Source organism: Alosa pseudoharengus, unplaced genomic scaffold (genome assembly GCF_046254945.1).
Source record: "Alosa pseudoharengus isolate Yale_2024_CS ecotype anadromous, Long Island Sound unplaced genomic scaffold, YU_APseudo_1.1 YU_APseudo_1.1_scf_6, whole genome shotgun sequence".
In the NCBI taxonomy this organism is placed as follows: Eukaryota; Metazoa; Chordata; class Actinopteri; order Clupeiformes; family Clupeidae; genus Alosa; species Alosa pseudoharengus.
Genome location: NW_027468848.1, coordinates 3,728,139 through 3,740,638, shown reverse-complemented (window position 1 = coordinate 3,740,638; position 12,500 = coordinate 3,728,139). Strand labels below are relative to the sequence as shown.

General features: G+C 40.3%; 1 protein-coding gene across 1 annotated transcript in view; it reads right to left on the bottom strand.

Moving 5' to 3' along the window:
* Window positions 1–10,055: 10,055 nt before the first annotated feature.
* LOC143106427 (class I histocompatibility antigen, Gogo-A*0201 alpha chain-like) overlaps window positions 10,056–12,500 on the bottom strand; it is a 44,430-nt gene continuing 41,985 nt past the window's right edge. Inside the window, exon 7 of the mRNA XM_076270699.1 lies at window positions 10,056–12,184. Coding sequence (XP_076126814.1) covers window positions 12,144–12,184 — 41 coding nt within the window. The 3' untranslated portion in view covers window positions 10,056–12,143. The remainder of the gene's footprint in view (window positions 12,185–12,500) is intronic.

The window sequence follows — 12,500 nt, the reverse complement described above, 5'->3', positions numbered from 1 at the left end:
ATAGCATTTACACTGATATCCTACATTTCCCAACATGCATCACATTTTCCAACTGGCGTCGTCTCAAAGCCTGTAGCTGTAGCGACCGCTAAGGTTCATACAGTTAGCTTTTAAAACAGCCACATGTCAGTTCAGTAAACTTAATGTATTTACCATCTTACACAGAAAGTGTGTGTGTGGATCAAGTGTGTGTGTGGATCAAGTGTGTGTGTGGATCAAGTGTGTGTATGAATTGTTTTTGTGTCGTTTGTTATATTATAAGTGATGATTGGGCAACATCATCATATGTGTTTAATCATCTTTATGTGTTTAAATTAGGGCTGTCAATCATCTCATTTGTCCCTCCCTCTCATTTGTGTGCAGATTTCATCACATTCATATTTGAAGTAATGTACATTTTAAACATTCACTTCTGTAAATACAGAAATTGTAACTGGTGTTGTATAAAGTATGTTTTCAATGTAAGAATCATGTCATCAATGCTCATATGTTTATTAGCTGAATATGATGGGGAAATAAGCATTAACATTTGTTTCACTACGTATTTATATTGTGACTATTAACATGGATTTGAACAGACATTGGTATTAACTCAAGAAATCCACACAGAATAAGAATAATATTGCAATACCATGACAAAAATAAATTCATTGCCTTTTTCACCAATATGACAATACATTATTACATAGATTCTTAACTGCAGGAATCCTGTATCTTTATTCTGTTTGGTTGCATTTTCATTACATTGTTGTGATTTAAAACAAAGTAAGGAAGCCTTTACATTTACACATTTACATTTAAAGAAGTTACAAGCAATGTGTACGTGTCAGCGTGATGTGTGTGCGGTGTGTGTGTGTCTGAGGCAGAGGGTAGATTATGTGGTTTTAATGTAGACCAGGGATTCCAAACTGTGGTATTAAAGGTCAGTGGCGCCGGCAGGCGTAATCCTGTACGCACTGTGCATACAATTTTTTCACAGCTTTATTTATGAAATCATTCAATATTAGCCTACAACAATAAAAAAACACTTGTGTGACAACTAGCCTATATTTATTATGACCGCCGCGCTTTTTCGCATGTCCAAATTTCCGTCAAGGATTCCCGGAACACTGAAAGACCGGGCTACACGAAACTTGGTGGGCATGTAACCCCACATGGATAGCATGGAACCATCATTTTTCGTTTTGATCTGTAGCCCCCCCCCGCTGGACTGGACCCCCCGAAAGGAGGGTAGGGCAGACACAGTTTTCTGTGAATATCTTGAGAACCGTAGGTCCTAGGATGACCAATTTTTTCCGTATGTTTGCCTCCAGGGGTCATCTTAACCCATTCCATGTGCACACATGTGCATAAACAGATACACACGCACACACATACATTCACAGTAATCATACGTATGACACATACTCACACAGTAGACATATGTACGCATGCATGCACATGCACAAACACAGGCACATACGCAGGCACACACACAAGCACGCACACACACACACACACACACACACATATAAACATGTACTGTACACGCACACATGCACACAAGAATTTCTCAGAATTATGAACAGGCAAGATAGGGGTGGGGTTGTATAAAATTAATTTTACATGTGAAATCTATGAACTTATCATGTTTTGGTACTTGTTGTCTAGCAGATACCAGTGAGAATTGAGTGTGGATAATGCAATTTAGTGAGACAGTTAGAATCATATAGGCCTTTCAGCGTGATTCATTTTTGTGGAAAAAATGTGCTGGACTGGGCGGCGGTCATATTTTGTACCGCTCTGCGGTACATCTAGTTGACTCATGTGCAATCTGAATATTGGCATTATTCCGAATAAAACCGGAATATGGTGTGCATGGAAATCATAGACTATAAAATATGAAAACGTAGCATTGCCATGCCTTGGCCTGTGTGGCGTGGTCTTGCATGGGTCGATTCTGACGCTTAAAAACACAACGTTCCATTCAATTATAGGATAATAGCCTAAATCATTCAGTCATGAAAAGAAAACAACAGCAGCAGCTTCATATTTTTCAGGCGTTTAACCGTAACGTTAAAAGACGTACTGTTCTTAGCAGTGATGCTGACACTGACAGCAGTGAGAGATTGTCCTCTACGGTCACGGTCTACACATGTTTAAAATGTTGAACTGTTTGCTTTCCTCTGTAGGCTTATTTAAAAAAAATAAAGCACTGTTTGGAACAAGGATTCAGTTAATGCGTAGAGTCTGGTCATAAACTTGTTTTTTTCTTTCCCTTTTTCGCGGGTTGGGCAGTGAAGTTAATGCGCATAAGGTATGTTCACCTAATTTGAGCCAGAGACCCTTCTCTGTAACGGTATTCCTGTCCTTCCCAAACTGCGTTTAAATAGTGTGTTTAGCAACCAGAATTTTAAAAAAAAATTCCCGGGGGAGAAATCTCCCTCATCCCAGAACTTTTAAAAAGCTTGAAACACCCCTATAGCCCACGTAGCCTGCAGCCAGTGTTGTACAAGTTAGACGCTTCATGCGGTAGGCTATTTGATAAGGGATGACATGGGTAGGTTGACGTGACTAAGAAGGGCTTTCTGTTCCAATTTATGTAAAGGTTTTTCTTAGACTCAATAAAGAGAGGCCTACATAATAGGCTAGCCTACATTTACCAAAAACGCAAATCTTGTAAATAAGGTGGAGTATCTTTTTTTCTTTTTTGAGAGGGGGGGGGGTGGGCCACCTATGGTGCGTACTATGGAATACAACCCTAGCGGCGCCCCTGTTAAAGGTGGTAATGTGAGTTGCCACTAGGGCAGTGGTTCCCAACCTTTTTTCTCCAGGGTCCCCTAATTCACTTCTGGTGGAATTCGCGCCCCCCCCCCCCCCCCCCAAATGAAAGGAAAATCATACGTTTTTATTTTGTGTGCCTTTATTTAATAAATGTAATTATTTTCATAGCTTACACAGAGTAGCAGCACGCAAGCAGCAGTTGACAAAGAATTTCGCTGTAAAGACTGAGGGCTGTATTTTGGGTCACCAGCGCATAGCGTAAAGTTCGTTTTTCACCCACGCGAAGTTGAATTCGGTATTTTGCACGTTTATTTTTTAAGCATTGCACCCAGGGGTGTGGCAATTAACAACCTAGGGAGGGGCCTAGCGCGTTGTCTAAAAGTCGCTATCATACACCACCTAAACCTGTTCAGAAGTCAATGGCGAGTTGTTCATATGCTATTTTAAGAGCGCATGTCAACAGTCATATTGGCAGGTGCACGCACCATCCTTCTATCATTCATGAACGCACACCAGCGCACGTCCATGCAAAGCATTACAAATTGCACGATTACAATGGGAAACATAATTAGAACAAAGATATTACGAAATACTGTACATCTCATAATGAGTACCAATTTGCAAATGATGGTGAATAACTAATGACGGTTAAAAGTGATTAGGGGAGAGGCGAGAGACACCTATGGAGCACAGCTGAAGACTCACTGTCGCGAGATATAAGCAACTCCTCTGCAGGATAAATGTTGTTTTATTCAGTCATTTGAGCAATATTAGGGTAAGTGTTGCTTTTTCCAGCCTATGTTTTCGGTGGTAAGTGCACTGCTTCCCCTCGTTTAGTCCTTCAAAGGTAGTTCAGACTGTCCGCACGAACAGATGGCAGATGGAAGTCTGATTGGAGCTTTGCTACGGTGTATTACTGTGTTATTACTGTTGTAAAGTTTTGCATCTTACATTGCACCTATTTCACGATAAAGCTTCGCGCACCCCCCGGACTCTCTAGCGCCCCCCCAAGGGGGTACGTGAGATGAAAAGGGCAATGTCGGAAAGATTTGGATTTGGTACATTTTATTTTCTTGAACATGTAGACGTTAACAAATACAATATTTAAGAATCAACATAGACATAGACAACAAAATAAAAATGAAAAGTCACATTTTGTTCAAAAAAAGGAGTAGAGGGAAGCAAAAGCTTGTAGGTCCCTACCCCCATCTTTCAGTTAAATGAATCTTTTACATGATCAACGTTAAGTATTTACATATATATATTTGTAAACCTTTCTCTCATACTTATACATTTAACAGACATACCTCCTATGTTTATTTATATTCACAAATAATATATATTACGTTGAAGATTAAAATCACTCCTATGTTCATCATACATACATACACCCATACATACACACACACACACACACACACACACACATACATACATACACAGCCTTTAATGAGTACAAACTTGTCATTTCCATCACTGAATATTTTCACACATCTCATATTTTGCTATTGTGTATAATTTAAGATGCTTTTTAAACTGTGCAATATGTTTGCAATCTTTGATCTTATCTGGTAAGTTGTTCCACAACTTCACCCCACAGACAGATATGCACATGCTTTTGAATGTAGAGTGTACCGTTGGTTGCCTCAGTTTCAGTCTCCCTCTTAAATTATAATCTCCTAGTCTGTCACTAAACCATCTTTGAATGCTTCCTGGAAGTAGGCTGTTTCTTGCTTTAAATACAATTTGTGAAGTTTTAAAATCTTTTAAATCCATAAACTTGAATGTTTTTTAATTTCAGAAATAATTTGTTAGTGTGTTCATAGTACCCCACATTATTAACTATACTTATTGCTTTTTTTTAATTGTGCATATTGTCTGTAGGGTGCTTTTGTAGGTATTACCCCACACTTCCACACAGTAACTCAAATAGGGGGAAAACAGTGTACAGTACAGTGTATGTAGTGAGGTTTCCAGCTGAGCTAGTGGTCTATAATTACACCTAGAAAGGAGTTTTCAAACACCCTTTCGATTTTTATATTATCGATCTTTAGTTCAATGTGTGTGTTTGCTTGTGTGTTACATTTGCCAAAAACCATACATTTGGTTTTCTTTACATTGAGTGATCATTTATTTATATCAAACCACAATTTCAACTTGGTTAACTCAGTAGAGACAACCTCCAACAACTGTTTGAGGTTCCCTCCTTCACAGAATACATTTGTGTCATCAGCAAAAATCTAATTTTTCAGGATCATAGAAGCATCACTTATATCATTTATATATATATAAATAGTTTTGGTCCCAGTATTGACCCTTGTGGCACACCACAGGTAATATTCATTTGGGTGGACCTGTTATCCCCTATCTGCACAAACAGTTTTCTTTGTCCTATGTAGCTTTTTAACCAATTAAGTCCAACCCCTCTTATCCCATATCTTTCCAGTTTGTGTAGCAATATATCCTGGTTTATTGTGTCAAATGCCTTCTTCAGATCTATGAAGACCCCTATTGCAAACTTTTAGTTATCTATTGTGCTTGTCAGTTCTTCTACTAAGTCCATGAGTGCCAATGATGTTGATCGGTTTGTCCTAAAACCATATTGACTATCTATGAGTAATTCATGTTTGTCTATGAAACTGTCCAACCTAGAAGCAAATATTTTTTCCAAAATTTTGGAAAACTGGGAGAGCAGGGAAACTGGTCTGTAGTTATTGTAGAGATTTTTTTCACCTTCTTTGAAGATCGGAATTACCTTAGCAGTTTTCATTTTGGTTGGGAAGGAGCCCGTTTTAAGTGAAAGGTTACAGATATGTGCTAAGGGATCTGCTATATTAATAATAACTTGTTTTACTATTGTCATATCAGTACCATTCCAGTCTGTTGATGTTTTATTTTTAAACTTGTTAACAATATCAATAATTTCATTTTTATCTGTATCCTTCAAAAATATAGTATCTGGGTTCCTCTTACCCAAATAATGTGATACACTTCTCCCTTGCGGAAGGTTTATCTGCTCTGCCAGTTTGGGGCCCACATTTACAAAGAATTTGTTGAAGCCTTCCACCATCTCCTTTTTGTCATTAATAATCTTATCATTGTCTAGAAATTCGTCTGGCAAGCCAGAGCTGGTCAATTTATTTATTATAATTGAATTTAATATCTTCCATGTTTCCTTTATATTATTTTTATTCTTATCTAGTAGTTTATTATAATAATCTTTTTTAATATAATAATATCAGTTAATTTATTTTTATATATTTTATACTTCCTTTCTTTCTCCTTATTTCTATACTTAATAAACTCTCTGTATAAGGTGTTCTTTTTTTTCAGGCATTCAACAGGCCCTTTGTAACTCAGGGTTTATCTGAGCGGTTTGCTCGTTTTCTGCTTTGCTGAATTGGACAGCTTCTGTCATATAACATCAAAAAAGTTTGCAAGAAGGAATCATAAGCATAATCAACCTCCTCTGCATCATAAACCTTTCTCCAGTCTTGTGCACTTAACTCATTTCTGAACTTGTTTAGCGTGTCAACCGTTCTTAATCTCCTTTCTATCATTTCATTCCTTTCAGCCAACACCGGCAGATGGTCACTGATATCATTTAATAATAATCCACTTTCTATATTATCTATTAGGTTATTAGTAAATATGTTATCTATAAGTGTTGCAGAGTGAGATGTAATTCGACTAGGTTTAGTAATAATAGGATATAAGCTTCTGCTGTGCATTGCATCAATGAATTCCTCTATCGGTGTTAGTTTGTTAGGATTCAGAAGATCTATGTTGTAATCGCCACAGAGGAAAGTTACCTTTTGCTCGGTGTTTGTAGCCATACTCTCCATCACCTCCTTGAACTGCTATTGTTGGGAGCCCTGTATGCGCAGCTGACAATGATGTTCTTCCTTTTCACCATATCAATTTCAATAGTAATACATTTACATATATCATCAATTGCAGCCGTCATACTTTCAACAATCTTGTACTTGAGTCTTCTATCAACATAAAGTGCAACTCCCCCTCCCCTTTTGAACGGTGAGGTGAACTGGTCTAAATAGTCTTTGATCTTGTGAAGGTTAGCGTAAAGCAGTGTTTTTCAACCACTGTGCCGGGGCACACTAGTGTGCCGTGAGAGATCATCAGGTGTGCCGCAGAAAATTACACTAAATGTCACTCACTGGTCCAGAAAAGCAACTGTTGCATCAAAGAATTTATAACCACATTGATTGTATGATTGCACTATGTGTGGTATGCAGGCATTGTACAACGGGGGCCCCATATCCAGTATTCACAGAATCATCACATATCCAGTTCATAACAACAATTAAATTAGATATAGTCACCTACAAATGAAACAGAGGGCACTTGTTTTATTGAGCAGGTCTTGCATAGAAGCCATAATAAGGCCATATCTGTGTATTATTTGAAATTTTAGGCTATGGTATGTTTATTTTTTCTTCACACAGGATGTTAGTGTGCCGTGGGACATTTTAAGTGTCAAAAGTGTGCCATGGCACAAAAAAGGTTGAAAAACACTGGCAAAATCAATCAAAATATGTGGCCACTTGGTATGGACAATACAAAAAGGCAACTCAAGAAATGAGTTCTACCCGACGTTACCATTATGGCTTTTATAGTGCAAAGTAATAATAACAATAATAATAATAACTAGATGTACCGCAGAGCGGTACAAAATATGACCGCCGCCCAGTCCAGCACATTTTTTCCACAAAAATAAATCACGCTGAAAGGCCTATATGATTCTAACTGTCTCACTAAATTGCATTATCCACACTCAATTCTCACTGGTATCTGCTAGACAACAAGTACCAAAACATGATTAGTTCATAGATTTCACATGTAAAATTAATTTTATACAACCCCACCTCCATCTTGCCTGTTCATAATTCTGAGAAATTCTTGAATTGTGTGCATGTGTGCGTGTACACGTTTATGTTTATGTGTGTGGGTGTGGGTGTGTGTGTGCGTGTGTGTGTGTGTGTGTGTGCGTGCTTGTGTGTTTGCCTGCGTATGTGTGTTTGTGCATGTGCATGCATGCGTACATATGTCTACTGTGTGAGTATGTGTCATACGTATGATTACTGTGAATGTATGTGTGTGCGTGTGTATGATTACTGTGAATGTATGTGTGTGCATGTGTATCTGTTTATGCACATGTGTGCACATGGAATGGGTTAACATGACCCCTGGAGGCAAACATACGGAAAAAATTGGTCAGCCTAGGCCCTACGGTTCTCAAGATATTCACAGAAAACTGTGTCTGCCCTACCCTCCTTTCGGGGGGTCCAGTACAGCGGGGGGGGCTACAGATCAAAACGATAAACGATGTTTCCATGCTATCCATGTGGGGTTACATGCCCACCAAGTTTCGTGTACCCCGGTCTTTCAGTGTCCCAGGAATCCTTGTTGGTGTACGGTCACTAAATATACACATAAATTATTTTAATATAAGGCCCCCCATGAACGAAAGTTCTCAAAACTTGGCATGCATTCGGAGGGTGTCATAATGATCCTACACTTTCAATTTTGTGCAGTTTTGACCATGTCAGCCAGAGATATTGTGATGAAAACACCTAATTTTTTGCTTTTTAATTTTTAACTAGGTGGCGCTATACATGAAATAAGTGGTAATGGGATGGGTTGACATGCCCCCTTAAGACCAACATACAAAAAAAAGGTGGACCTCCTAGGCCCTACGGTTCTCGAGATATTCACAGAAAACTGTCTCCGGCCACCTACAGGCCAGTTGGTGTATAGTAACATAAATTAATTTATTGTGTGGCCCCCCATGAACGGAATTCCACGAAACTTGGCGTGCATTCAGAGGGTGTCATAATGATCCTACACTTCCAATTTCGTGCAGTTTTGACTATGTTAGGTCACAGATACCTGCGATTACAACACCTCATTTTTACTTTTTTGTGTTTAACTAGGTGGCGCTATACATGAAATGAGTGGTTATGGAATGGGTTGACATGGCCCCTTGAGATCAACATACAAAAAAAAATGGTCCTTTCGGGGGGTGCAGTCCAGCGGGGGGGCTACAGATCAAAACGAAAAACGATGGTTCCATGCTATCCATATGGGGTTACATGCCCACCAAGTTTCTTCTACCCCGGTCTTTCAGTGTCCCGGGAATCATTGACGGAAATTTGGACATGTCGCTGCGCGGCGGTCATAATAATACTGTTTATTTGTTACATAGTGCCTTTCAAAGTACCCAAGACCACTTTACAGAGTTAACACAGTGGGAAATAATCATAATCAGCAAACAAATTAAAAACATAGTGGTAGTAAAAGGCACATTAAGTCCATAAGCTATCTTGAAAAGGTGGGTTTCAAGAGCCGTTTTGTATTGTGAGATGGAGTCAAGAGTGTGGATGTGTGAGGGGAGTGAGTTCCACAGTTTGGGTGCAGCACAGGAAAAGGCCTTTGCTCCCATTGTGGTGAGCCTGATGTTTGGTACTGACGATAATCCAGCTGTAGATGAACGTAGCGAACGGGAGGGTGTAGAAGTCTGTAGGAGTTCTGTGATGTATGGAGGGCAGAGGTTATGAAGGGCTTTGAATGTCATCAACAGGATTTTACTAAATAGAACCAGAAGCTCGCTTGTGCCCTAGTCCTCTCCTTCTCCATAGCATGCTGCTGTCCTTCACACATTCACTTCCACATTAACAGCTGAAAGCCGCTTGTGTGCTGCTCTGTGATGGGTCAGTGTATTTGTAAGGGAATGGAAGCAGAAGCTCTAATCACCATGTGTTCTCTGTTTGAGATGGATCAGCTTCACAACTACTCAGGACACCTCTGGGAGTGTGGTGACGGCTGGTCAGATAAGAGTGTGTGTGTTTCTGCACCTCTGGGAGTGTGGTGACGGCTGGTCAGATAAGAGTGTGTGTGTTTCTGCACCTCTGGGAGTGTGGTGACTGCTGGTCAGATAAGAGTGTGTGTGTGTGTGTGTGTTTCTGCTCACACAGGCCTGGGGGGGGGGCACTCTGCTTTCAGATCCTCGGCAGCAGACGCGGTCAGTCGGGTGTGCGTGATTGTCCTGCTGGAGCTGCTCTTCACCCATTTTCTGAGCATTTTGACCACAATTTGCCAGCTGGTGCCCAACAGCTTGTTAGGCACCACAAACGTCACAATCAGAGTGAATGTGGCGTGACATTCGTTGCCTGAAAGTTAACTCGAAAAAGTTATTTTGAAACGGTTAGTGAGAAATATGCACTAATAAAGCTATAAAGTCAGGTTTTGTAACCAAAAAATACATCTGAAGCCATGTACGATCTCTCTGTCAGCCACCTTGCACGTAGAAATCGGTAGCCATCAATCACCTGCAAAGCCCCGTCTTGTTTACAGCCCACTCAGCGGCAAGTGGGTGGAGTTATCGCTGTTTTTTGCATCTAATGTGACTGTTGGGAAGCCTATCAAAGTAAGCCTGAAATGCTCATGTATTTTACGCACCTGTTGCCTGGAGTGCAGTCTCTGTATGTTATGTATGCTGTTCATGTTCAATACATGCAGCACTGGCTGACTGCCTCAAACCGGCACCCATGGGAAAGACAGGCATGTAAAGATTTCACATGTGATGGTCATGTCTGCAAGCTCTGCCCCCATGACTGGGCAGCAGGATGCGTGTACAAGAACTTCCCTTGGGCAGTCTAGAACACTTGTGTCACTAGACACCTCCCAGACAGGCTGGGGAGCAGTTTGGGACGGCAGAACCGTGAGCGGTCTCTGCGAGCCCCCACGGAACATGAGGCGCATCAGTGTTCTGGAGCTGTGGGCAGTGCATTTCACCCTGAGGGCTCTCTTCCCCTTTATCCAGGGCAAGCATGTCTTTGTGCGGCCGGACAGCTCTGCTGCTATGTACCGTATCAACCACAAAGCGTATGGGCTCGGCGTGGCTGCTAAGTTACTCAGAAACCTCTGCTGTGGACATTTCCACGCCTGGCCTCACTCAAAGCAGTTATGGGCCAGAAGCTCGGAATCTCGAATTCCAGTCAAGCTGTCATCTGGCCCGGCTATCCTCAGCCCCTCTCAGGGTTAACACTGACTGTACGTTTTAGATAGATAGATAGATAGATAGATAGATACTTTATTGATCCCCAGGGGAAATTCAAGTTTTGAGTATTAAGTATAAGTATATACTATTGCCAAGCCTTTCCAGCAGAGGTGGGAATTGCTCTCTTCATGGTGTCATGGTCTGGAGTTAGATCCAGTGACATATCCAATGCTTGGTGCTACACTTTCTTCACTCCCTTTGGGATGTGGGAAGGGCAGCTGCTCCAGTATCCTGTAAGTCTATGCCTTGGTGTCCCATGGCACTGTAGAAGGTTTGTCTGTTGGGAAAGACCCAATGGGCTCGCAGTTCTACCTGCCGACCTTCAGACTACCTGCATCCAGCCAGATGTTCCAGAGATCAATGACCATTAAATGTAATCACTCTTTATTTACGTTATTTTCAATAGTTTTTGTGTTATTCTTAGTCCTTTTTCTGATTAACAAACTCGGCTGACACCGTCAACAACGTCAAGTTAACGTTAACGTTAACTATCGATAGAAGCTGGCCTTGGCTATGCCACTGAGATCACAACTATTCTTGTATGACACCTAAATGTGTGCATGTGTGGATCAATAACCATGAAACAACAGACTGTCGCTGTCTAGGACCACCGAGCTGCTAATCGGCAGGGTCGCCCATCACAACTTCGGACTGTCTTGTTCTTCCAGTGCTCTCCAGACTGCCAGTGAATTCTCCGGGTTGGTCAGTTATAAATAACTTTGTTGGCGTTGCATCGGTTGTGAAGACACAGCTGTGCACATTTTTCATGCAGGACATCATTTTTTCTTTTTTACTTTTTATTTGTTAATTTGTTTGTTGTCTGTCTTGTATGTCTTGGTGTCACGGGTACGCTGGTCAGAAAGTCTATGAGAGAGCTCTATTACACATCACACATCATAACACTAAATAGCTCAGGAAGTCTATGAGAGAGTCCTAATGCACATTACACATCATAACTCTCAATAGCTCAGAAAGTCTATGAGAGAGGCCTATTACACATTACACATCATAACTCTAAAAAGCTCAGAAAGTCTATGAGAGAGGCCTATTACACATTACACATCATAACTCTAAAAAGCTCAGAAAGTCTATGAGAGAGGCCTATTACACATTACACATCATAACTCTAAAAAGCTCAGAACGTCTATGAGAGAGGCCTATTACACATTACACATCATAACTCTAAAAAGTTCAGAAAGTCTATGAGAGAGCTCTATCACACATTAGGATTTGACAGTGGGACAGCCCTAAACCCCTACAGAAATGTGCCTCCTCTGAGTCAGTGGTTGGCTGCAGGTCTTCAAGCATTTGCATCCATGGTTGGCACATTTGTGTATTCCTCTGAAAGAAATGTAAAGAAAACATGATTTAAATAACTGCAGGATCTGTCTGGATCATCAGACTGTTTTCATTATTTTTATTAATTACATCACAGGTTGTACAGTAACTAATTACAAGAGAGTGGTGTAATTAAATTACTAAATAAATGTAATAGTAATCAGTTACAGTTACTGACAAACAAATATGTAATTAAATTAGACAGATTCTGTTGAAATATTGGTGATTATAAAGGGGTTATATCTGAATATTTTTCTTTAAAAAATGTAAAGCTTATTATGTGGAAGCTTTACTGTAAGCTTCATTCTGTTGCTTTCTA